At 30.9% G+C, this 27,502-nt stretch overlaps 2 protein-coding genes across 5 annotated transcripts; both read right to left on the bottom strand.

Moving 5' to 3' along the window:
• Positions 1–3,704: 3,704 nt before the first annotated feature.
• On the bottom strand, positions 3,705–9,501 carry LOC105788642 (protein BONZAI 1). Of its 3 annotated transcripts, none has more exons than XM_052627466.1 (16): positions 9,387–9,501; positions 9,004–9,157; positions 8,675–8,722; positions 7,730–7,878; positions 7,588–7,636; positions 7,200–7,256; positions 6,620–7,039; positions 6,187–6,248; positions 6,003–6,105; positions 5,804–5,918; positions 5,333–5,409; positions 5,117–5,254; positions 4,864–5,028; positions 4,534–4,647; positions 4,288–4,384; positions 3,705–3,988 (listed from the first exon to the last, which is right to left on the bottom strand). In XM_052627466.1, exons 2-16 carry the CDS (start codon positions 9,145–9,147, stop codon positions 3,894–3,896), a joined length of 1,833 nt encoding a protein of 610 aa, XP_052483426.1. In that variant the 5' UTR covers positions 9,148–9,157; positions 9,387–9,501; the 3' UTR covers positions 3,705–3,893. The 3 variants fall into 3 exon arrangements, with proteins under 3 accessions (XP_052483426.1, XP_012471055.1, XP_052483425.1); XM_012615601.2 differs by lacking the exon at positions 9,387–9,501 and having other exon boundaries at positions 6,620–6,754; positions 6,851–7,039; positions 9,004–9,375; XM_052627465.1 differs by lacking the exon at positions 9,387–9,501 and having other exon boundaries at positions 9,004–9,376.
• A 1,363-nt stretch (positions 9,502–10,864) lies between these two features.
• Positions 10,865–15,484, bottom strand: LOC105789665 (uncharacterized). Of its 2 annotated transcripts, none has more exons than XM_052627463.1 (7): positions 15,223–15,484; positions 14,340–14,718; positions 14,100–14,256; positions 13,876–13,920; positions 12,881–13,046; positions 12,366–12,733; positions 10,865–11,645 (listed from the first exon to the last, which is right to left on the bottom strand). In XM_052627463.1, the coding sequence occupies exons 1-7, from the start codon at positions 15,403–15,405 to the stop codon at positions 11,330–11,332; spliced, it is 1,614 nt and encodes a 537-aa protein (XP_052483423.1). In that variant the 5' UTR covers positions 15,406–15,484; the 3' UTR covers positions 10,865–11,329. The 2 variants fall into 2 exon arrangements, with proteins under 2 accessions (XP_052483423.1, XP_052483424.1); XM_052627464.1 differs by having other exon boundaries at positions 11,497–11,645; positions 12,361–12,733.
• Positions 15,485–27,502: the final 12,018 nt, after the last annotated feature.

The following is a 27,502-nucleotide window of genomic DNA, read 5'->3' as shown; positions in this document are numbered from 1 at the left end:
TTTAGTTGATCTAGCCCCCCGAAAACTAGTAGAAATAGATGCTTCTAAGATAGGTATGGTGGAATCTTAAAATAGATCAAGGTTGGAAAAGAACAAATAATCTAGTTTACATCTAGACACTGAAATCCAACTCAACAAAATTATAGTATGACCAAAAAAAATCTATCAATCATTTTGTGTATTACAAAATTTCAAAGTGATTTATTAAATAAAAATTTCTTTTACAAACTGATTGCAAATCTATAAAAGAATTTTTACAAAAGGATGTTTTCAAAACAGATTTTGCAAGATGGTAAGCAATTTTGAGTATATTTTATTTTGAAATGGAATATATTAAAGGAGAAACTAATTCTTTACATGATTTTCTCACCAGATAATTCATTCAAAAATGCCCCAAAACTTAGAGACAAAGGAAAAGGAAAAATAGAAAAATCCTTCTAAGAAACAAAAATATTCTCAAAACTCATCAAATCATGGTATGAAATTTGTTTGCAAGAAGAAAATGAGGGATCATCCTCATCAAAAACTTCAAACGATACATCCTTCCAGGATGCACAAGACCCAAATGAAATCAATTTTCAAATTAAAAATGGATTGAATCTCTCTCTCTCTCTCTCTCTCTCTCTCTCTCTCTCTCTCTCTCTCAAAAGTGGCATTAGCCATAGCTCAATCCAAAGAGGGAACTCCTCTCAAACAAATTACTGCTAAAGTAGTCAAGATTTCAAAAAAAGAAATAGAGAGATTGTTTTACATAAATCAAATTCTCTCAAAAATATTTAAAAAGAAAAAGTCTCTTCAAGAGGTTTTTCCAAAAGAAGTAGGATCTTCACATACTACTACATAAAAATCCTCATAATATTTTACAAATAAATATTTTGAAAGAATTTCATTATGGAGGAATAATTTTTTGGTAAACCTTCACATATTATTATCAAATTCTCAAACCCTAACTTTATGACCCATTTAACAGCCCAAATAATTATAATTCTTAAACTAAAAGATCAGGGCAAAAGCCCAAACTCTTCAAAGAAATTCTCAACCAAATTCACCACCAAAACAAACCATCACCCATATTTTAAATACTAGGGCTATCAAACAGTCTGAAACAATGCCTTCCTTATCAACAATCAATATATGATACACTCAACTCATATATTTCAAGTATGACACCCAATACAAATTCTCTAATTGGTTTCAAGAATGGTGAAACAGACACGAATCATCTTTTTTTTAATATGCTACTAGAAAAAAAATCCAAAATTTATGGCCCAAATTTTTGACAAATTCCAACCGACCAAAAACACATATATAAAACAATTCATTTCTTTTCAAAATTGTGTATTTCTTGGATTATATCTTAGAGTTATGCCTATGAACAAGACCAATACATGAGAATCTCATTATTAGTTTGAAATTTCAGAACAAAATGGTGGGATAAATTCAATTATGAAAGTTATGATTGCAAATATTTGGATATTTTTTTAACAAAAATTAAAAAAGCAAGTCCGCTGCCCATGACCAAACCACTGCAAAATTTCTTCAATCCAAATCGACTGTCAACACACTGTTGGCTCAGGTTAAAACCAAAAAAACAATACATAAATCTTATGGTTGAAATGCTGAGCTCAATGGATTCCAACTCAGAAGATGAGTCGACATCTTCAATCAAAATGGTGGATTTTGCATATGACACCAAAACAGTGATGATCATTAAAACTAGAAGAAGATAATTGTTTGAAATAATTGTTTGCAACCTTCAAAGGTTCCTTGCATGCCTGAAGAAATTGTTACAAAAGAAGACAAGAAAGTCAAACAGTAAAGATTCCTTAGAACACAAAAGAGGAAGATAAACAATAATGATTCTCTATAAAGAAAAGACGGAGATAAACAAAAATGATTTTCTACAAAAATTCTCCTAAAAGAAAAGACGAAGATACACAATAGAGATTCCCTGCAAAAAGTTTTGTCATTCGGGGAATATATTCTTTGCCATTGTAATAATAGTCTTGAAAATAACAATTGTGTACTTCAAGAAAAAATAACTGTAATGATATAAGGGATTTGGTTCCCCAATAATGATGTTATAAAGAGGCAATAGCTCTCTATAAAAGGCTTTCAATTTGGCAATGAAAGGTACGACTCAATTTTCCCAACAATTCTTTTGAACAAAATTTCTCTTCGAAAAATTCTTACCTTTCAAAATTTTAAGTTTTTATTTTCAAAATTTTAAGTCCAAAACAAATTTTAAAGTTAATTTTTTATCCATCCATCCTCAGATCCTTGGAACTTGTTGGTATATAACTATTTTTTTATAGTTTTAAAATTTTTATAACTTTTTTTATAAATTTTGTTTATAATTTTTATGATTTTAAATATTTTTAAATTTTAAAAGTGTTTAATTGTTTATTTTAATTTGTTACTATGTTCCTTTTGACCCTTTAGCCTTATTAGTTTCAAAATTTTCTAATTTACTTCTAATAAAAGAGTAAGGGTCAAATTGAATAAATATATGATAGTTGAGGGCTAAATTTATTATTATATTTATAAATAAATGCCAAATTTTATTGGATGGGCTATTTTGCTCACTCATCTAACTACAGGGGATAATTTGCCCAATTTTTTCAGTAGAGAGGCTAAAATGCAATTTAGGGTATAGTATAGGGGTTTTGTGGTACTTTCACCATAAATTAGTATAATAGTGTTAAAATATAAAATTAAATATTATATAATTATATAATATCAATATTAATAAATTATTACAATATCCATATACGGGTATATGCATATCATATAATATTAGTATCTACTCAATAAATTATACAAAACTTAATATTATATATAAAATTATTAATACCCGTGAAACATCTATATAAAATTATTAATCAAAATTATTTTAAACTAATATTTTATAATAATTTATTATTTTAAAAAAATCATATAAAAAAATAGAAATGCTATGTCAACATTGTTTCCATATGGCATGACATGTAATAAAAACAAACAAACAATAAATTAACAATAAAGTAAAAATTTAAGGATCAATGTTAGTTAAAACTTAATTGTTGCATTTTTACGATTTGAATACTCAACTGAGAAAAATAAAAAAAAATATTAAAAAAATTTTGATGAGTTTTTTAAACTCTTAAACCTTAATATCAGTTTCATGTTTTATAATGGTATAGATCCACCTTCCTAGCTTTAATAGTATGCATTTGCTCCCCTTTTTTCATTTATACATGTACATAAGCCAGGCCTCTTGATTATGTGCTGAGGCCTCCTTTGAATTTCATTGGAATCCTAATGTGGTGCGTTGAAGCACCTTTTTAAAGCAATCAGCCATTTTGTTCCCTTTAGGTAATAGAATCAAGGGTAAACAAACTTTGCATAACATAAATTTATCAATAAATTAAATAATTAATATGATGGAGACATTCTTACACTGTACACATTAAATCCAAAATAAACTATCTAAATAAAAGTATATCATTTACTCTTCTGAATGAATTTTATGAGTAAACAGTCCAATCACAGAAATTCAATTGAAATGATTTTAATTCAACTAATAATTATATGCCAATCACACCACTAACACAGTGCCAAACTTGTGCAAGTGTCAAATTGATTGACTTGAAATTCAAAATTTGATATCTATATTTGTAAAATTATACAATAAATTAATAAAATTATAGATATCGTAATCAATGTAACCAATTAAAATTTAATCACATAAAAATAAAAATATTATTTTTGTATATAATCTAAAATAATATATATAAACATATCGACATGCCTCGTTTTTCTTTTCTTTTTAAAAAAGGGCCATGGTTGCATTGATAAGAGCCAAACTCAAGGCGTGAAAGGAAAGTAGAAAATATATATATACACATACAAAATTAAGTGCTTGGTTTAATATCTCTGCGTCGCATGTAGGTTAAAAATTGTGTTGGTAATTCTGCCAGAAGTGCTCCAACCATAGAAATTTCTCCACCTGCAAGTCAGGGGTTGTTATAATCCCTAAACTACAAAATCGTTTCCCAAACATTTTTAAGCAACTTTTCACGCTAAGCAACACATTTGGGCAAATTGCGTTTAATCATTTAAGCAAGTTTAATATCTTATTTAAGGTTTTCTCTATGCATCCCGAAATGTCTTGCAATATAAAAGGGATTTGGTTTTTAAAGCTGATTGAATCTTTAAGCAAGCTTTTCTCTAAGCAAGTTATGTTTTTCTACATGAATTTTGGAAACTGAACCAACATATTTAAGCAAGCTCGAGCAGATGACTTACTCTGTAGATCCCGAAATGGAACAAACTGAACAATGTCACGTGAAGCTATACATCCAGTTGTGCTTTCAAGTCTTTCTCCTTTGTCTGCATCTAAAATCTGTAAAAGCAATTTAGTTGATAAACCAAATGAATCTTCGCACGGGTCCCTTCAACAACATAAAATATCGAGTACTGACAACAAAAGGGTGATCTGTGAAGAGATCGTTATCCTTCAAATGGATATGAGATGGTACATGTAGTAAGTACCTCCATTTCTTTGAAGTCAGCTCCTCCAACTCCAACAATGAGGATCGACAATGGGAGATCTGATGCTTTTACGAGGGCATCTTTGGTTTCTTGGAGGTCAGTTATAACCCCATCCTAGAGTTATATTAACAGCTATTAGAAATAGTGATAAAATTAGATCTATTGTTATGAGAGGGAAAACAATAAAATTAGTTCTAATAAAACTAAAAAGAATAAAAATAAAACAAAATAGGAATGTTGGTGATGGATACTGATAGCATAATGTTCATGTGTTTATATCAGCTTCAGCTGGCTGCTAGGAAAACAATCCGTTTCTTTTATGGATCTTACCGTGATTATCAACAACGCAAAGTATTTTTTAGCACCAGTGGAAAGAGAGTCACAGGCAACTACGGAAGCTCTGTTGATCACATGTCCAAACAGTGTTGGCCCTGCCAGAGAGACATTAAAAAGGGCACTGGTATATGCCATCATAATTCCTTGGATTCCTTGAACCTGAGAGGGAATGATATTTCTTAATATCAGGGCACAAGAAATGAGAGCATTCAAGATATCAATAAGATTTCTGCTCATAATTGCTCACCTCACAGTAGTTACTGCTTCCATTTAAGTTGAAACAATGAGAAACTGGACCATCAATAGGCCGTGCTCCAAATCCCCAGGCAGGATAGCGTTTATCTGCATCATAAAACTGCAATACCTTTCCGACCTCATAGATTGCCTGGGTAAAAATATGCATATCATTTGCTAGGGTACCCATAAAAAATAAGGAAACTATTGAAAGAAATCAATTTTTTACTTTCTGGTATGCATTCAGCCGTCCTGATGGATCAATGTAATGCAAGGAATCAGGGAGGCGGGGATTTCCATTCGAAGCTGATAGACCAGAACTCAGAATTAAAATGTAAGCATATATATAACCTATGGTACTTTTGCAGAACTGCACATACTGCAAGATGCCTTCCACATTTATCTATACAGCCTTTAACAATTTCAGATAGTTACAATCAAGTCAGCATCATTCAAACCTAAGACCTCTTTTTTAACTGATTCAGCTCAAATAATTTCTTAAACTAGGGGGAAAAGAAGACCTAGAGAAACGAGAAGGGTTTGTGTACACTTAAAAAAGTTGTTTGTTTAATTCATTATATTACTTTTAATCCAAAAGTTCCTCACAATCTAGATTTTATGTTCAAATAGAAAACAATGCATGTTTTGTCATTAAACTTGATAAGAAATACGTCAATGTGACAAGTAAACAGGAAAGTACCAGTGAAATCAATAGCCACCATAAAGTTTAGCTCAAAACCTCCAGCCAGGTAATCCAGGAAGGTATGTTGGACAGTCTCAGAGAATTTGTCCACTAAAAGCTTGCTATTCAATATCTGCCCCAAAGTTAGAAAATTCATAAAATTAAGCTAAATAAAAAAAAAAGTATTATACAATTAATTCAATTCAAGTGGTTAAACCTTGTTCTCGTAATTATGCCCAACCAGAGTTGGCAAATATAAATTTTCTCCTTCCCTTCCAAGATGAAGCTTTTCCAAATCTGCTAGTGATTTCTGGACTTTTCTAATAAAACCCAAAAGAGGAAGCTACATCAGCAAGCATCGAAAAGAAAAAAGGAAAAAAGAAAATAAGATCTACAGTTACCCAATCAGATCATGCTTTCCATTGCTGTTGAAGTTAAAGCACTCTATCACTAATGGACTATCCTGCAATTTTATTTAGAAAATATAAATTCAGATACCGAGCAAGAAACAAAATCAATAAAGGCTAACTTAATAAAACAATGACGGAAGCATCTGTGCTCATGTTAAGCAAACACCACCATGTTTATATAGCTGATTGTAATTTATAGACAGTTCAGTAGTAATAACCAATTTATTGGTTAAAAAGCTCTGAACTTTGAGCAAGATTAGGAATTCAGGATTACAAATAAGAAGAATCAACAAATTGATGGAAAGGAAACTGATGTCTTCCCAAAACACCCGAGTGGTCAATATTAGACCAAACTTGCACTCCAGTTTAGGAATCAAAGAAATAGAAAATCTCTTTGAAAACTACGAATGAAAACTTGTAATACCTTGCTTCCAACTTGTTGAATATTCAGAAACACTGGCTTCCATGTTGGGTTGTGATCATTCTTTAGAACTTCAGTCTTACATACAGGAATAGAAATCCCACTCTCCACGAGTTTTGATATAACCAAAAAGGGGTCCTGCAAGACAAGTCCAAATTTGCACCAAAAGATAACTAATATTCCTGATAAAAGTACGAACAGAAAGTAAGAAAATATGAAACCATCACCGCATACACTTTTTGAGAAGAGATCCTTAGATTCCAAATCTATACACCTTAATATTATATCTGCTGTACTCTTTGAGCTAAAGCATTCCTCAGCATGCACAGTAAGCTTCCCACAGTGCTGGGAATGGGTTGATGAAACAGATTCCTCCCTACGTATAAGATCCAGGGTTAACGACCTGTTTGGTTTGGTTACAAGCTGTAAGATAGAAACAATTTTATTTAAGTAAATGAAGTAAAGCAAAAAGCAAGTGAAGATTCCTCAATTTTATTTTAAATCTAAGTGTTCTTCATTAAACTAAGGCATTCCACCTCAGTTGCATTATATTACAAAGTTTGTTCAGATATTTATGATATACCTCTGATAATGTGCAGCATGCCTCACCAAGAGATTGCTGCTCCTCCAGCTTAAGCATCTGTGTAGAAGTGAAAGCATCAACTGAAGGTTTCATGCTTTTATCCACTACCATGAGAGTGGCATAAGGCAAATTTGTTGTACATCTTGTTAATTAGCAAAGTCGGATCATATATCATATTTCCAAATAACAGAAATGTAAATAAGCATGGTGACAAACTATGATTTCATAGAAAACAAATACAAATAAAACTAATAAATATATCACAAACTCAGAATATATTATACATATAATATACTATATATTACTTCCAAGTTTGTAAATTAAACTATCTAAAAGAGGAGGCAGAGTGAGGGCAGGAATAAGGAAAGACTGAATTACTTAAATATACCTTCACTTCAACATTGTGATATTGAGTATCCACATCAAAAACCTTAAACCTGTGACAAAATAAATTCCAACAAATTAAACTGCATGAAAAAAAAATCAGATCATCATTTTGCTGATCAAAGAAAAGGAAGAACAGAACTTACAGCAAGTTTTGGACAACCTCAAAATGATAAGTAATTGTATACTTTGCAATCCAAGTAGGAGTCGAAGAATTGAGAACTACTTCAGTACGAAATACTTCGTTAATTGCTCCATCTCTTTCTTTAATATAAACCACCACCATTGGATCACTCTAAAGCAAACAAAACGTATGAGATATCATGCTAAGTTTTCTGCAACAAAATTACGATTCTCATAACTAAATAATAAAGCATGGGAGTAAAGTACATAAATGTTACTAGGTGATACAAGAACTACAACTGAAAATGTTTTAAGAGCCAACTGATCATTCAAACTAAAGCTAAACAGAAGCTTTCTTTTCATTTATGATAGATTTACCAATCTGTCCTTATCTCAAAAATTTTCTTGTAAAGTAATGTAGCATCGTGAGATTCAATCAAGATTATAGGAGTAACCCTAGAGTTAGTACATACTTATTGGATTCATTAAGGTCATATTCCTAGGATGTTATAGCTTGATCAGTTTGGATGTGGAGTTAGTAAAGGATTTCTTTAAGTACTTCAGGTTATGTGATTGCCTAACATGTTTCATTTTCTAAACCTGGCATGATCCATAAACTTCTCTCACAGGACAATTCTAACGGCCAATCACACACGAACACACCACCCCTTACTACATGAGGAGATAGCACGTCTTGATTGGTCGCTTAAATGCACCATTAAACCTACCTATATGGCATCCAAGTTTCCAATTAACCATACAGTGTGACTTCTCACCTTCAACTCCCTAATTCCAACTACGCAATTGTTATTTCCTAAATTCCACTCATTCCAACTCAAATGTTCACAATAATTATAAATTTCAACAACAAAGTCAAATATGGTACAGCACTGAATTTCTAACTACATAATTGCTAGTAGAGCAAATAAGCTAGGGCCTCGCTTTGCATGTATTCATAACGTGCATACCTTGGAGAAAACATCCCGGTCTCGCAAACTCGTAGCAGAAAATGATAACTGCGTAACATGGTTTTGCATAAAAGAATCAATGCAAGAGCACAGAGATTGGAGATTTCAGATAATTTAGAGAAAATGAAACAGAAAGTAGCTTGTGTAGTCAACACAGATGAAAATCGAACTATAAATCTAAATACTAAGACTAAGACTAATAATAGCGATATTAAATCGATTAGCCAATCATCTAGTTGGTAACAAAGTAAATTCCACCATCCATTATAAGGCAAAACTAGCCATTTAGTCAATTATTAATAAAGTAACTCAAGAGAGAGGAAAAAGACCTCGATCTGAGAGAAGAGGCCGTGGATACCGTGAGACCTCAAGTACATGTCGACAGCATCGTTTTGGTTGCCAGTAGCGGCGGAGGAAGTGGCACCACTCACAGCTGCCATACCGCCACCGACGTCCGAGCAGCAATTTCCCATCTCCAACTAACTAAACCGGCAGAACTGTCTTTTATAAACTAGGTAAAGGATATATATGCATGAGACAAAACAACTACAACAAAAAATCAAATGTGAAGAGTAGATTGAGAGAGATATGGAGTGTTTATATATATATAAATTGATGTCTTTGAAAAATAGAAAATTGACAAAGAAAAAGTTTAAAACTTTCATTTACAATTCGGTAGACAAAATTAGAAATGGAAAATGAAATGGCCCACTTTTTTCTTCAATTTGTTTTGGGCTGTCGTCTGTCTCCATTTTACGTTCAGCGGCAGAAAACGCGTTGCTCAAAGCGCGTCAATTAAAAAAGATGAAGCAAACCAATTCAGCTCAGTTTTTTGGAAAAATAAAAGGATAAACTCACTTACGTGCTTTCATTTTCGACACTAAAGTTAAGAACTTTCATTGTGGTCGTCGCTGTTAACTTTTTTTTAAATAGTAGTTCTTCTTCACTCAAGATTTTTTAATAAATAGTAACCAAAGATTAAGAGTGTATTTATACAAAATAATTTTGCAGTGATTAATTGATAGTTTACTCTAACATTAAAATACACCCTTGATCAATTTCTAATAAATTAATAAAAATATTAAAATCATCCAAATAGGAATGAGCTATATTTAGACTGATTAGTGGACCCCTAAACGTATCTGTGCGTATCAAATCTCACAATCAACACAAATGATGTTTCTTTGTGTTTTCTTTTTACCTGCCAGATATTTTGGAAGTCAAGGAGGCTCCTAGCGCTTAATGACGTTTAAATGTCATTATTTATGCAAAAGTAATATAAATGCATGGGAGGCAAGTCGAGTCAACAAGCACAAAAAAGTCAAGAGGTCAACCACTAGAGTCGGATCATTGAACTGTAATATATACTTTAGTTTCAATATCACACGTTACGCAATTGGTTATGGTTAGATTTTAATTTAATAAATACAAAAATTAACCAATTTTTAAAGTTGAATTCAGAGTGTAAATATATAAAAATAAAATATAATTCAAATGTAAATGTAGTAATCTAATAATCAATAAAATACTAAGAGAAAATAAAAATCTAATCATTGTATATCTTAAATTTCTATGTAGAATTCTTTTTCTAAGGTTGTCTAGTGTTAAAGTCATTATTATCAAATCACAATATACTTTGTTTGATGTTTTTTTATAATAATATAATTAAAATATTAGTCATTATATCATATCAATATTAATTTAATTTAATTTCAAATTATAAATAAATATTTGAAGAATAATATCACTAAAAGTAAATATGTAATCAGTCTCTATATTAATTTTTCTATATGCATTTATAGGTAAATTATTTAAAATATGAGTATCATAATATTTTAAAATAAAATTTATTGCTTAATTTGGTGTAATAATCTTAAAATAAATTATTGTAAGTTCATTTTAAATTATAATTTTTAATATAAATATATATTCTCAATTGGGTATAAATATAAATATATTTTACTATGTTAATAAGTTTTACTTTTTTGAATATAGGGAAAGGGTAAGCCCTCGTTGATTTTCAACAAATTGGAATGTCTAAAAGAACTCTAACCCATGTAAAGGTAAGCAAGCCCCATAGATCTTGACTTGAACTCACCTTTGAGCAAGGTCAATGATAATATTCGATATCTATGTACTACGCATATACGGGCATGGATATAAAATATGATTCTAAAAATACTCGGGAAAAAAAAAAACCCTTAGAAAAATTGAACTACCTGTATCGAACACATCTATATCTCACACTTACATCCAAGTCATCCAAGTGACAAAGTTGCTTTCGCTTTCCTACGAGTCTCCAGCATATAAAAGTTAAAAAGAGCTGTCTACCAAGGCTTAAAGGCATGCATACAACGCGATGCAGAGCGAATTGACACCCAACAAAATGGGAACCATGAATTAATGATATAAAATACATTTAAAAAAAATCTTTTGATGTAATGAAAACATGGCAATATGTGGGTTCAGTTTAGTACCGGCTAGGTTTTCCTTGATAATCAAAAACTGCTCACTGACAAATTCCTCTTTCAGAACAAGTTGCAAGATTTCGTATCCAAGGCAAAATGAGGATCAAGAATCGGATCAAAATGAGCTGAAAGGAAGAAGCTGTTTACTCATGGGAATGAAACACCAAGAGCTATGAAGACGGAACATCTACCTCTTGTGCAGTCCAATTTGTAGATCAGAAGATATGGAAATGAGAAGTGGTAAAGAGTAATGCCATACAGCTTTAAAAACTCGTTTCTGATGAGCTCTTATCGACTGGGATGGCCTCCGGGCATTATACCTAATATCAAATATGTGGATAACAGGGTCTGCTGAACCAGATGAGAGGTATAAACCATCAGGAGACCAAGCTTGATTTATCAAAGCTGATTGTGAGTCACTACTTTCTTGTTTCCACCCAAAAGAATGCAGTTCGGTATGCCTCAATCTAATATCATAGAGCCGAAGCTGCCTCTCGTGGGCCCTGAAAAAAGGATACATCTCATTGTCTAAAACTCCAAAATTAAGATAAAGTTCAAAACTTCTTGTGATACATATAGCGTTCATCACAAGTTACACCAAAAGGCAACAATCTAAGGGGCAAACTGAAAACTACACAATTGCACTATGTTACTTGGACTTGGATATGAAAGTCAAATAAGGATATGTGCCTGACATAGGTACGCTCAACTTTTTCTAAGTTTTTTTCATGTATTTAAAGGGTCCTTGAAGGGTTATATCCATAAGCTCATGCCTGCACATTTGTCGGGAAAGGGTGTCCAATACAGGTACTTTAAGAAAAATACTGAGTCTGAGCAACACAGCAATTGTCAACCAGTTTCTCTTGAACTAGGATACAGAATTAACATGACAGGGGCAATAGAAGACCGGAAATTGCTACCATACTAAACATATCTAAAAATCATATCTTAACAATGCCACCTAAAATGGAAAGTGATGTACAATATACACCTGAATCAACTAGTTACTCAAAAAAGAAAAAAAAAATCTACTAGTTAGGTAAAAGCCTGGTTATATATAATTCACTAGAATCCTGGAACAGATGCAATTAAAACAATGTTCAGATGTTTGTTGCAAAAATGCTATATATTAGAAAATGCAGTAGGTAAGCTAGAAATGTAAAAGGTAAATAGCCATCACAGATTGAATAAGTTTACTGGTAGAGAAATAGACGTTACTTTACCCAGTTTGAACCATGAATAGGTTGAAGTCACAAGGGTTTGGTAGAACACTCATGCATTTACTTTCTATTTGGTGCTTGTAGTCTGCTCTTCCAACATGCACATCGAACCCAATAATTCTTTTGTCCGCCCCAGCTGACAATATAACATTTTTTTGCTGCATCCCTGCAACTCCCATGACAGCAGAAGAATGCAGATTCCGATGTAAGGATTTTGGCTTCCATATATCCTCATCTTTCTCATTCCAAAGCACCACTGCATGATCACTACCCCCAGTGACAAAACAGATTTTTTCCCAGGGCATGAATATTATGCTGTTGATGATACCTTTAACATGAGGCTTATCCTCTAAGTAACTTAGACGGCCTCTCTGTCATTGCCCAAACAAGCAAAAGGAGAGTTCAGTTTACATAATGAAGCCTTCTAAGATGGGAATTAATTCTTCCAAGTAAAAAATTACAGAGGACTTGGCATTTTCAAAGCCTCCACACATCACAATTATGACCATCGCACTTACCCCTTGTGTTTTGTTCAGATTTAGTATTGATATCTGAGAATCCCCAGCATCCGCAGTGTATACACAAAAAAGGCTGTTTCCATATGGATGCCAAGCAATATCTTCTGGCCACCTTCTCTCCCCTGAGGATCCACAGTCTGTGCTACTAAGAAAAGAGGCCGATGACCTAAAGTTCAAGGGTTAAAAAAAGGAAAAAGAAACCTTTACAACTTGATTCACAGAAAGGGAGAAAAGACATGGTTCTGAATACTGCCAAGTAATACACGAATTTGCACTAAGCAACAATCACAACCTGCTTTAACCCATCTCATCTTTAACAATGTTCTTGTAAATTCCATCCAAACAAAAGTACAAACAATGAAACGACATGAAACCCATGATGCTGCCTGAATCAAACTAGAACATGCATGAGAGAGAAAAAGGTTCAACCTTAAGAGATCACAAAACATACGAGTGAAAAACTTAAGAAATGCCCAGAATAAAACCACTCCGATATTGCATTTTCTGTAGTGAGCCAGAAATTAAACCACACGTTTCAAAATAGTGCAGATAACCAAATTTTAACTTTTGACATCAACTGCTTCTTGCTATACCTAACACAATTAAACCTTAATCAACAAAATTTTGGCCAACCATGTATATCATTTTTCCTTCATTACTCATGCTTAAGCACATTAGTCTTATCTTTCTTGCTAAGGTTCTAAACAGACTTGCAAGGATCTTCTACACCACAAAATTGTCAAGTTCCACCAAGACAACCCTCCCCCTTTCTTTTCTCAAATTGCAGAATGAATGTCAGTTAAAAAGCTCTAGGATTCTCTAAATTAGCTTTCTGCAAAAAGAATGTTACACATCTATCACATGCGTCATATTCATAGTTCAGCATGGTGGTATATATCCTTATCAACTTCATTCTATTATATTATTAGAAGCTCAATTACATAAAATTTTGCCTTGCAAATAGCAGTTCCAAACAAAAAAGAAGTTGAACTTACCCTCTAGCCTGTATTTGCCACAAATTGACTAATCCATCCAAAGCACTGCAAATGGTCCAAAACAGTAGCAGCAATGAGATCCTATAGAACATAAAGTAACTATAGAAATTGACATGCTAAATAGTTCAAACAATGAGTAACAGGGGGCCTTCAATCATGCCACCAAATGCAAATTCTCTCATAATCAACGGCATAAGCTCCTCTTCACTTATCAAAGAGCATACCTGGTCACGAAGAGCTGGTCATTCACTGGACACACAGAAAGACTTCTCAGCTTTCTTTTGTGCTGACTAGATATGTGATTGCTTGAGTAGGAGCCAATTGTGGTCGGCGTAGAGCTGCTTCGTACGAAGGGAATCAACTCTTTGTGCTCTCTTTGTTCTGATACAATAGAAAATTTGAAAGGTTCATATAATTCATCATGAAAAATATGTAAATAACTCAGTTAGTGGTGATCATCATACCAAACTTCCTTTTAGCCCCTCTATCTTTCTTCTCAACAACCTCGGCATTAGAAGAATTTCTATGAGATGTCTCAGCTTTTACTTTTACAGCTCTACTAGAGGCAGCATTTGCTTCAAGACCAATCGTAGTCTTTGCACTTGAACCTGCCGGTTTTATGGGTTGTGAAATCTTCGGATTGACAGAAGGGATTACAAGTTCAGTTCTTGGTTGCTGCTTTGTTTTAGAACCCCCATTTATACGTTCGGGACTTATTGATCTCTGCTCCACCTTCACACTTTTAGTTGCCAGAGAAGCATTAGAAAATGCTGTATTATGTCGTCCTCGAAGGCGAGCCAATTTAGATTGTGAATCTTGCAGCCTCTTCTCTGCTTGATCAAGCTATGTATCAAATAAGCAGGAAGAACAAAAGAATCAAACAATGCGATTCGAATGAATGTGAAAGCCAAAGCTCAAACCTGTACTAAAACAAACCATCATATCAATACACTTTTATAACAATATTAACAATTTTATTAGCATACATGTGATTCGCCAATGGTGTATCTCTAGAACAACCTGATAACCCATATATCAGTTAACGAAACAAATGAAAGCAAAAGATTGTTCTAAAAAGTGGGTAATTTTATTGCTTCATGAGATTAAAAGATTGGGTTTTTCTTTTACACTTAAATACCACTTATTTGAACTTGTTATTCTCCAAAGATAGGCATTAAAAGCGAAATATTACAGTGAAAGAGGTGAAAAGAAGAAACTTTCTCAAATGAAAATATACAGATTTTTACAATAAAAATCCCTCAATCGGTGAAAAAGAGAAAAACCCAAAAATAGAAAGAAAAAAAGAAGGAAGACATTCATGAGAAAAGGGGGAAAGGGTGGAGGAACCTGAGATTTGTAATAGGAGATACGTTGACCAAGGTGTTCGACTTCTTTGGTGCGATGCTCGATCAAAGCCACCAATGCTTCTTCTTGCTCAGCTATGGAGTTATCGTCTTCTCCATTGGCTGTTTCTTCTTCTTCAACTGCTTCTTCCTTTATTTTCTTCGAAATCGTTGAACCCGCGCTCATTTCTTCTCCACTTTTTCTCTTTTAGGCCACTCTTTCTCGGTTTTCTCCACCGCAAAGACGCCTTTCTTATTTTCGTTCTTCACAATTTTCACTTTGATCGATCATCATGTCATACAAGGTAAAAGTGTGAGAGCAGTCCCTATATTATAACTCATATTACATTTTAGTCCTTTTACTGAAAAAATAGTTAGATAAATAAGCAAAATAGTTGCTCCGTTAAAACTATATACTTAAATGCTTATTTTTCTATTTTATGCATTAATATTAATATTTTATTCAATTTAACTTACGTTTTTTATACGGAATAAATTAGTTATCAACTTTTAGTTAATAAAGTGATACTATTTTATTTTATATAGTATGTTAGTAAATAATTTAAAATTATAATAGATAATAAAAGTTCAAAAGATTATAAATAAAAATATGATTTCAATTTATGAAAAACTCTTCAAATAAAATAAATATTCAAAAATATATAAAAGTTTTCAGATTTTCAAAACCTTTTAAAAATGAAAAGAATTTTGAAAATAAAAAATTAAATTTTTAAAATTTCAAAAATTATGAAAAATACAAAATATTATAGAACCAAGAAGCTTTTGAGGATTAATGATAATTTGCAGGGTTCTTAGGAAAGTATATATCAGAGTCCAATAGTGTAAACTGAGTTCCATTCATCCAATCATGTTAATTTTTTTATATATTTTTATAATTAAATTTAAATTGCAAAAATTAGTATTCTAATCTAACCCAATGTAAGTCCAACCGTTGCCTTTAAAATATACATGTTTATGTATAATGTACATGATTATGTAAAATATCAATTTGAAATTTTTAGTATATTGAAATTTTTATGTAAAATATTGACTTAGTTTACGATTTAACTTTTAGTATATTGAATTTTTATTTTTATTTTTGTCTCAATTTGAAATTTAAAATATCAATTTCTTCTATTTTTGGTTCATTTTATAATGATTTTAAAAAAAAATCATTAGGCAACTTTCGTCAGTGGAAAAGTATCACATGACATGTTTTGACCGATGAAAAATATCTCGTGACAATTAAGTTTATTTAAAATAAAATATTAAATTAAAAGTAAAAATATAAAAAATTATAATATTAAATATTTAAATATAAAAATTACTCTTGACTTTTATTGATCATTGATCAACATTGACCGACACTATTAGAACACACCACGTGTCCTTTTTTTTTAAATATTATACATTATATATTAGTTAAATATATAAATAAAATCATCTATTATTTTAAAAAATCAAAATAATTTTTTATAAAATTCTAAAATATATCATTTAAATTTTAAAAGTCAAAATAATATATTTTTCAAAATTTCAATTTTATATCATTTTCAATTTTATATATTATTTTCACTTTTAAAATTTATAATTATATATTTTAGAATTTTATAAAAATTATTTTTAAATTTTTTAAAATTATATATATTATATATGATTCTTTTATATTTTGAATTGATATAATATATATAATATTAAAAAATAAAACAAATGACACGTAGTGTGTTCTAATAGCACTACGTGACCGATCAACGCTGATCAACAGTTGGTTAAAGTTAAAAGTGCTTTTAATATTTAAATATTTAATATAATATTTTTTATTTAATTTTTTAACACCCCTTACCTGACCCAATCGTTGGGTCCGAGTTATAAGATGCTACATTCGTTGTCGGAGTAACTATAGCAAATTTCAATACTTTTAACCATTTCAACATACTTACTAGAATAAATCACATTTCAATGTGATGCAAAATTAATTCTAGGTCATATATGAGCTTATGAAAGCTCTTTTACAAATCCAAGGTCGGTTAAGGATTTAATTGAAAATATTTCAAAATTTACGAGTTGAAGTCGCAACATTAGGGTTTTAACGTCATGGCATCATCAATCAGTGAGTTACGTCACTCACTGTCAATCTATATTGCAACGTTGGGGACTTGTGGTCGCGACATCACCCTTGTTTTGGCAAGAATCACATTTAGAGCATATTTCATATTTCTAACAAATACATTTCATTTCACCTATGCATATGCCAATGTTACCAATACAAAATCATACAATCCATGCCAAATTAAGTCTATAACACATTTAAAAGCAATTATTCCAATGGCATAAAAATTCATGACCAAAACATAACCATTTTCAAACCATTCACCAACTTATTTTGCTAAATTACTTCACTATGCAACCATTATTATATCTAACTTATGCAAGCTTAAAATCATGAAATCTAATGGCATCAAACATGACCCAAAACCATGCATCAAATAAGTTATATATCAAACTTATCATGCGAATTCAATGTTAGCCACAAATTCAATCATGACATCCACATCAAGAAAGTGACCATTTACATAACCAAATACTTTATATACATACCACAATTCTAAAACTCAAAATGAGCATAATCCTACCATTTCGATGATAGTTTGTGATTCACGACAATTCGACTCTGTGAGTTCTACAAGTTGATGATCTACAAGTAGGAGAAACAACTAGAGTAAGCATTTTAATGCTTAGTAAGTTCAAATGGAAATTACATACTTACCTTGCTCAAAAGTAAGCATACTAGCTATGTTAGTTTTGACATACTTTTGGCTAGAACATGGCACTCAAAATAACAACAAGGTAAGCATAATTGTTCATACACATTAAACATTATAAGCATAATTCACAACACCACCACTATGAACCAATTTCACATAACTCATCTCAATGTCATATTTTATCATCTATCCATAAATTTATAACATGTCAAGTGAATTACATATCAAATTCGTTTACCAAATTCAATTAATTAAATTTCCAATTTCTAGATTCAATTATAATATTTCTCTCAATGGAACCCTAGTAAAATGAAATTAGATAGATGGGTGAATTACACCACACCAAATAGCTCGTAGGAGCTTAACTACACCACGTTGAGGCACCAAAGTGCAAAGCCTGTAGGCATCAAATGTATAACATTTTCAATTACATCCCTCCACCACACCAAAGTCTCCGTAGAGACGAATAATACTCGATGATCCACAACAAATGTTGGATCTTGATATAACCTTTCATGGTCTCCGTACAATCACATATATCGTACAAGCGCATATGACCCTATTAGCATGTCAACTATATCATAACCTTTTACTAAGTTCGCATAGGCATCAATTATACATATATTCATTATCATTCCCTATAATCAATCATTTCCACATGTTTATACCTTGTAATTATCTACATTTACATATCATACCTTGTAATCATTCATGTTTTCACATTTATACCCTACATCATGTCATAACAATCAATTATCACATTTCAGTTCAATCCAATCTCTTTACTAGCCTTGTATGCCAAATTCATTAATATTTCAAAATTATACTCAAACATATATATATATATATATATATATATATATATATATATATATATATATATATATATCAAAGGAAACACAAGCAAACATATAACACAAGATAAGATAGTAAGTTCTATATGAACTTACTTATTCAAAACACAAAATGGGTGGATTATTCAAGAACTAATACACAATTTTAGCTTTTCCCATATTAGCTCCACTTTAATCCAATTATTGATCTATACAAATATTTTATATACCAATAAATACCAAAAATTATCACATATTTTCATGATATGCATGATTCTAAATAAATCCATTTTCAATTTCTCATACATTTTACATTTTATTTAGTTTAGTCATTGAACTCGAATATGCATAACTTTTGATTCCTAGATTTGGATTGAAATCTAATTTTCACACACTTTTATTAGGGACCTTATACTTTCCAATTCTAGCATAATTTCATGATAGGTTTTACATTTGTTCAATTTAGTCCCTAATATTCATAGTTAGAAAATAAACTAAATTAACTTTACAATTTAGTCCTTTTTATAATCTAAGCTCAATATCCATCTAATCCAAGCCTAATTCATCAATTTATAAACGATGATAACTTCATAAAACTTCAACAATTTATCAAATTCATATATAGGCTAGCTAAATCAAGCTCTCATTATCACAAATCTATAGAAATTATAAGAAAAAAACTTGGATTCCCCACCTAAATGGATGGCCGAATATGCAAGGGTTTGAAAGCTTTCATCTACTCCTTTCTATGGTGGACAACAAATATGAGGAAGATGATGGTGAAATTCCACTTATTTTTTGCTTTTATACTTTAATTAATTATTAATTAACCTAGTTTAGTTAATTAAATCATGGATTAATTAGTATAATTAATACTTAATCACATTTAGTGGAAAATGACATCATCATCCACTATCACCTATTAAAAACTATTTAGTTACCATTTTGGACCTTTGGTTAATTTCTATTTAGGTCCTCAAGTATTTTCTTAATTAAAACTTAATAGCGATTAAACTTTTACATTTTAGTCTATGTTTTAATTGACTAATTAATCAAAAAATTACTCGACCATCTTCAATATATTTTTATATTCACTTCATAAATATTCATATTTTATTTTTATGGATTTGGTTTACGAAAATGGGGTTTTGAAACCACATTTTCTAGTACCACTAAAAATCGGGTCATTACAAATTTAATATTCTTATTTTAAATAAACCTAATTGAAAATTTTCACTTAAGCTATTGAACTATTCGAAAGCTTTTATTTAAGTCATTGAACTGTTAAGTTTTTTTAACTATTAATTAAATTTTATTTAACTATTAGTAAGTTTACATTTTGGTCAATCACCTTTGCTCTCCTACATGGCATGTATATCTAGACTTGACTCACAGGCTCGGTTTAATCCTAAAATTGAAACATTTTCTAGTACCACTAAAAATCAGGTCATTACAAATTTAATATTCTTATTTTAAATAAACCTAATTGAAAATTTTCACTTAAGCTATTGAACTATTCGAAAGCTTTTATTTAAGTCATTGAATTGTTAAGTTTTTTTTTAACTATTAGTTAAAATTTTATTTAACTATTAGTAAGTTTACATTTTGGTCACTCACCTTTGCTCTCCTATATGGCATGTATATCTAGACTTGACTCACAGGCTCGGTTTAATCCTAAAATTGAATCAACCTTAGCTTTGATACCACTAAATGTAACACACATCACTCATCCCGGTGATCGGAACGAATGGGAGGTGCTACGATGACATTTCCAAAACTTATACAAAATTTGAACTTTTATAAAAGCAACATTTTCACAATATAATTTTGTTATTTAATTAAACTTCACCACTTTTACAAAGCTTTAGATTCAATTAAAATTCATTCAAAGTCATTAGATGCATAAGGAAACATGTTCTTGGCACGAAACAAGTTTTCAAAGCTCATTGACTCAAATCAAGGTCATACAAGTTTAGATAGATAGGGTTTTTCAATAACTTAAAATTTTAAATAATTTAATAAAATTATAGAAATGAGATTAATCATTTTTATGCTTTAAAAACATCCTAAAGTCATTTAGAAACTTCTCATGAGTGACTAAGGGTGCTCAGGGCCAAATGAAAGCTATGGAGAGCTTAAAAAGACCAAAATAGTGAAGGGAGTCTGTCCAGGGGCAAAGGACCGGTACCTATACCGAAAGTATTAATACCTTAGCCTAGAACTATAGCATTTTGACTTTTGTCAAATCATGTTTCGATTTTTATACATTAGGTACTATAACTTGGGTTCTCTAGGCAAAAATCAATCCAAAAACACTTTAAAACATCTCCAAACAACACCATAATGTACCAATAAATTAAGCCCCTTTTTTTTTGCACTCATTTGGGTACTTAAACTTTCAAAATGCATTAAAAAGGCCCTCAAACCTTTTTAAAAAAAAGAGCAATTAAGCCCCTACTTTTTTTGCACTCAATTGAGTACTTGAACTTTCAAAATGCATCAAAAAGACCCTCAAACTTTTTAAAAAAAAAGGAAGTAAGCCCCTGCTTTTATTTAAAATTATAAAAAGTTAAAATGAATAAAAGCAATAAATATTATTAAATTTTAATAAAATATCAAATATTAAAATTTATTAAAAATTAGAAAAAATATAAAATCGAAAAAATAAAAAATTGTAAAATTTTATAAAAATCGAAAAAATATAAAATATATAGAAATATAAAATTATAAAATTTTATAAAGTCGTAAGAAAATTATACAAAATGTAAAGAAATATAAATTTGGTAAATTTTTTTATAAAATTATCGTACTAAAAGAAGCATTTTCTAAGTTTTCTATAACTTTTATTGATTTTTATTTTTTATCATTTTTGCCACATGCCACTGTTGTGTTGTGACATGTGATGACTTTAATTTAAAAAACTAGGGTCGTTAATTTTTATGATTTTTTATAAAATTTTACAATTTTTTATGATTTTATAAAAAATTCTAATTTTAATAAATTTTAAATTTTATTAGAATTTAATAAATTTTCTAAATTTTATTATTTTAATTTTTATAATTTTTTTCTAATTTTTAATAAGAGTAAGGACTTAATTGCTTTTTTGGAAAATTTTAAGGGTCTTTTTGATGCATTTTGAAAGTTCAAGTACCCAATTGAGTGGAAAAAAGCAGGGGATTAATTGCTTTTTTGAAGAAGTTTGAGGGCCTTTTTGATGGATTTTGAAAATTCAAGTACTCAACTGAGTGCAAAAAAAAAAAAGAGGGGCTTAATTGCTCTTTTTGTAAAAGTTTAAGAGCTTTTTACACCCTTAAGCCATAATTTTAAAACACTTTTGAATGGCATATAACCCTATATTCAACACAATAACATGCTCAATAATTTTAAAAGTCAACGTATAACTTATAAATCATCAAATCCAAATACATTTGCCATTCATTAACATAGAAAAAATAATTACAAACTCTTCAAGGGTCTAAGCTTTTATGTAAATGCCATGACATAAACATTGTAACACCCCAAATTTTTTTATACGGTAAGTGGCATTGTTTCGAGAATTGCTACAATGGATTTTTGAGAAAATTTGATAATGAGGCCAATAAAGAGAATTTTTAAAAGGAGTTATAGGGATTTATTGTTGGAAATCAATAAAGTAAATTTTGGAAGTGAAATTTTGGAAGAAAAGACTAAATTGAAAAGTTGGGAAAGTATGAGGATTAAAGTGTAAAGAGATCGATTAGAGAAATTATGGATTAATAATGATTTTTAATAATAAGTTGACATGGGATATGTATTTTTACCAAGAAAAGCAAGTTTAGACTAAATTGAATAAAGTAAAAGAATAGGGATCAAATTGAAGAGTTTCCATTTTGGACAAAAAGGATTTAAATGCAATTTTGCATGATTGAATGGTATTATGGGCCTTTATGATGTTTTGAAACATGTTAAGTGTCGTAATGGTATTAATTAAGTGAAGTGGTAAGAGAAATGGACTAACGGTGTAATTTCTCCATTAAAGGATATTTTGAACTCTTTAAGAATTTTATAATGAGATATTTGGAATTTATAAATATATGTTTTTATGAGAAAATCTATGGACATAGCTTTTGGAATTTTTAAATCATGTAAATTTGTGGGCCATTCTTTTAAAAAGTGGGTGTTTGACTTGGTTGAATTTAAAAGATAAAAGAGAGAAAATATAAGAAAAAAAAAACTTGTTTTGTTTTTATCATAAAAGGAAAGTAAATATATTAATCAAAAGAATGTTCAATACAGAGTGAACCCATATGCATTAGATTTCAACAAAGCCTCAATACAAGACAAAGGTTTTGTACAAATACATAAAAGATGCCTATTACAAAAATGATTAGGATTATTCTATTGAAAGTTGCTCTCTAGACAAGCTAAAGGTGTAACACCTCACACTCGACCTGATTGCTAGATCTGAATGTGTGATGTAACATTACATCGTTGAAGTAACTCAAGCTACTGTAACACAAATACATTCAATTCAATAATCAAAACAATTTATATGCATGCATTTATACACTCATTGATTTCATCTCATTAATTTACGGGCTTATATGGGTTAACTTCAGAGTTAGGACTCAAATACAAACTCAAATGTCAATTTTCAAATTTATGTCTAAAGACAGGGGTCTCCATGTCTTGAGGCAAGTCATAAATAATTTTGGAAATTTTAGCTTCGAAGTTAATGAGACACTACATGTTGTGTCTCAAGCCAATGTCATTTATGTCTCGAGACTAGGTCTGAGACCAACCTCTATTATTTTCCTATTTTTGTTTCGATGTTTGAATGTCTCAAGACAAGGGGTTCCTATCTTGAGACTTGGAGCATAGCAAAAATCTATTTAGCTTCAATGTACTTCTGTCTTGAAACAAAGGCCACTTATCTCTAGACTAATATACAATTGTCTCGAGACTTAATAGTTATGTCTTGAGACTTCAGGCTTTTGAATACAAAAATTAAACAAAATTCATTCTAACGATCTTGAGACATGTTCTCCTTGTCTCAAGACTTAATGACCAAATGGTCAAAATTTTTCACTACTAAGTGTCCAAAACCTTAGCCAATTGAACTCAAATTACCTAAAACTTACCTCAAAACATAATCATCAAATTAATGCATCTAAACAGATTCAAAAATCACCAAATCATAACCTTCCACACATCAATATTTAACCAAGCAACTCACACAATCACACTGAAATATGCAAGCATAATTAACTAATAGTCAAAAGATAAAATCCAACCTTAAAAACTGTAACACCCCTAACCCATCTCCGTCGCCGGATTATGGTTACGGAGTATTATAGTACAATTAAAAACATTTAACTTCAAACATAAACAATTATTCATAAATAATAATATCAAACAAAAACACATTTTATTTAAATTAAAAGTACCCTTACAAACCTTAAACCGAGCCTATGGGGCCCTAAAAATAGTTTGGGAATGTTCAGGGATCATTTAGAAACAAAACAGTAAATTTTGGATAAAGTGAAAAATTTTGAAAACATGGGTCACACGGCCGTGTGACATAGCCCAGGATGTGTAGCTTGAAAACATGTTGGTGTGGCCAACCGTGTTTAATTCAAAGTATGTGGTAACTGTCGTTATGACCACCGAATTTAATTCCTCTACACAACCAATATTAACGGGTAATATGGAGTAAGTACAGGATCGTCCCACGAAGAAGCTTGCAACAAATCTATTTGAAGTGATTTACAATTAAAGTAATGTAAAGGCATGCAAAATAAAAAGGAAAAGTGGGGGGGTTTATGTGTTACGATTAAAAATAATCTCAAATAACAAATAAGCTTTGGCTCGAATTTAAACTGATGAGAAGAAAATATCAAGAGAAGAATAATGCTTAGTTATTGACGCCTTAATCCACCCAGCACAAGTCCTTTGAAACCTGAAATTAAGAAATCAAATTAGCAGCAAGGCTGAAAAAAATCGCTTACGAAGTAATTCCTTATCCCTAGTAAATTGTTCAATTAGAGAACGTTCATGATTGAAACCTTCCTTTAATTATCTCTGTGTCGACTTTGTTAAAGGAATTTAAGAGATTTAGAGGCTTCGCCTTGCCTTAACCAAAGAAAATCCACCAGTGGTTTCTATGATTAAATCCGAAGTTGTTTTAATTAGCTGCGGCAAATTAATTATCACTAATTCTAAGCTTAATTGAGAAATTCAATTTCTCAATTTGCACTTAACTGATTATAAGAAAAATTCCCAAATTAATTAAGTGATCACTCCAATTGAGTTAGAAAAATTCCTTGGAAAATAAAACCAAACAACTCAAGAGTGCCGAATTTGATTTGATAACAAAATACTTTTTTTCAAAGTACTAGTGCCCGGTTTCAGAAGTGTCGAACTAAGCTTAACTAAACTAGCCTCTCATAGCTAGCAAAACAGAACACGAATCCATTGAAAAGAACATGAATTACAAACTGATTCTTGGAAGGCAAAGTTCTTCAAGTCGTCCGATTTCCCTTCTCCTAATTAGCTGAATTTTCTAGCTGCTACTCTAGCTCCTTGATCGGATTCGCTGGCCCAATTTTTAGAAAATTCTGCTTGCTTGAATCACGCCTTTCCTATGCTGCTATTCTTTCTCTGAATTTTTTTCTCTTCTCCCCTTTTCTTCAGCTGCTATCATCTCTATTTATGGGATAATAACCTCCAATCAATTCAAAAATTAAAATCAATCTTATCCCCCTTTTCCTTAGCCTTACTAGTCGCATGAAAATAGCTTCAGCTTAGTAGAGTTTTAATTCAACTCTTCAATGCTGATTTGGCTTCCAATTGTTTAAACTAGAGTCGGCCAGCGCTTGGCATGAAGGAAATAATAATTCCCTTCTTAAATTTGTCGCATGTTTGGCTTCCAATTGGACCGACTGCTCCTCCATTGTTTGTTTAATTCATTTGGCCTGCTGTTTTTTTATTGGACCGAATTTTTGCTGCCAATTAAAATTCAATTCCTTCAGCCAGCATATGATCAACATTCAGCAGCTTAATCATTCCAATTTGAGCTCATACGGAAATCCAAATGTCATTCACCTGCACATGACTTAAAATTTTAACATTAAATAATTGAATTGGAGCTAAAAAAACATTATTACGGCATGGGATGTTCTTGCTGTAATTTAAACTAATTCGACATTCAATTTCTCAAAATTTAATCAATAATTTAAATAATTTAGTTGAATAAGTTAAGCTCAAAATTGAACTTAACAAACTCCCCCATACTTAAGCCATTGATCGTCCCTGAGCAATCAAAAAAAATCAAGAAGAATTTCAGAAATATCAAGACTAATAAAGAGTTGTTGCATCGCTCATGCTTGGGATGAATTCCGAAATCAACAGTCAAGATTTTGGTTTATTCAAGAGAGGAAAATATAAAGGAAACTAATCACGCGTCTTTGATCAATTCTCACCTGAAAAGAATAGAATTGTTAACACTCTTCACTCATTGTGTTTAGGCTAGTATAATGCTCTCAAATTGAAATCAACCGTAATTAACCCCATAGGCTTGCTTGTCCATCTTACCTTAACATAAAACATAAAATTTCATAAATATAATCGAGACCAAATTATGGTTGTAATGGGGCTGAGGTAATGTGCAGTGGACGGGAGGAATTTATTTGGATGGTGGAGCTAATTTTCTTAGACTAGTTAATCGTCCGGAAGTCATCAATTCTCTTATTCTCTCTTTGTCTTCTTTTTTTTTTCTTTGTTTTCAATAATTCAAGAAGATAACTAAATCAATCAGCCTTTCATTGTTTCCATGTCCTTTGGCTCAACCGATCCATTCCCTTATGATCACATAACGCTACATTTATGAAATTTACTCGGAAGGCTGTAACTTGCTGCTTCTTTCTCACAAAAATCAGCCTTTAATTACCAACTAAACATCACCCAAAATTGGCCAGCATATGTCGAAATCAGGATGAACTTCCAGACTAAATTAACTAGCCTAAAAAGGTGAGTGGATTCGGCTTTGGCTTAATTTCTGGAGGTACATAAAAAATGGGAAATTAAGGCTTCAAATTGGCTAACTAATTGGAATAATGTCAAGGTTGGTTTTTTTTTTATAGGTACTTGTGGGTTAATTCCTATAGCCTCTTGAATCATATTTAATGGAAATCAAATGTATTACTATCTTTAATAAGATCTAAAGCAAGTTCTAGAGTAATTGATAGCCGATAACAATAATCACACATGAATGAATAATAACCTCTCAAGTTGGCATGGATGTCCCAACTTACGCTCTAGGCTCAAATTCCTCACAAGGACCACATAATTGATCAATTGAGCAGATTAATTTAAAATATTTTTTTTTGAGTTAATACTAACCAAAATCAATTAATTGAAAACAAAATTTAACCCAACCAATCGCCATACAACCACCCCAATCAGCTTGAATTCATGAAATACATCTTCATTCTTTTAGTTAAATATTTTTCTAAAGGAAATTCGACAAGACTTATTCATGAAAGTTGCAAGCATCAAATATGTTAGAAAATCAATAAATTGATTCTCCCCCATACTTAATGTTTGCATTGTCCCTAATGCAAAAGAAAAATTTGAAAATTAAAATTAACTTAATGGAAAGAAACAATAATGGTAAAGAAAACTCCCCTGAATATGTGGGTTGCCTCCC

Source organism: Gossypium raimondii, chromosome 2 (genome assembly GCF_025698545.1).
Source record: "Gossypium raimondii isolate GPD5lz chromosome 2, ASM2569854v1, whole genome shotgun sequence".
Taxonomy (NCBI): Eukaryota; Viridiplantae; Streptophyta; class Magnoliopsida; order Malvales; family Malvaceae; genus Gossypium; species Gossypium raimondii.
The sequence above is the reverse complement of the archived record's forward strand: the minus strand, read 5'-3'. Positions and strand labels throughout refer to the sequence as shown.

Coding starts and splice junctions, on each gene's coding strand:
- LOC105788642 (XM_052627466.1), bottom strand. CDS start 9,147: ATGGGAAATTGCTGCTCGGACGTCGGTGGCGGTATGGCAGCTGTGAGT. Junction 7,257..7,587: donor ATCACAATGTTGAAGTGAAG/GTATATTTAAGT, acceptor ACTTCTACACAG/ATGCTTAAGCTGGAGGAGCA. Junction 5,029..5,116: donor GAAGCAGTAACTACTGTGAG/GTGAGCAATTAT, acceptor ATTCCCTCTCAG/GTTCAAGGAATCCAAGGAAT.
- LOC105789665 (XM_052627463.1), bottom strand. CDS start 15,405: ATGAGCGCGGGTTCAACGATTTCGAAGAAAATAAAGGAAGAAGCAGTT. Junction 14,719..15,222: donor TCTCCTATTACAAATCTCAG/GTTCCTCCACCC, acceptor TTTGATACATAG/CTTGATCAAGCAGAGAAGAG. Junction 13,921..14,099: donor GACCAGCTCTTCGTGACCAG/GTATGCTCTTTG, acceptor GACCATTTGCAG/TGCTTTGGATGGATTAGTCA.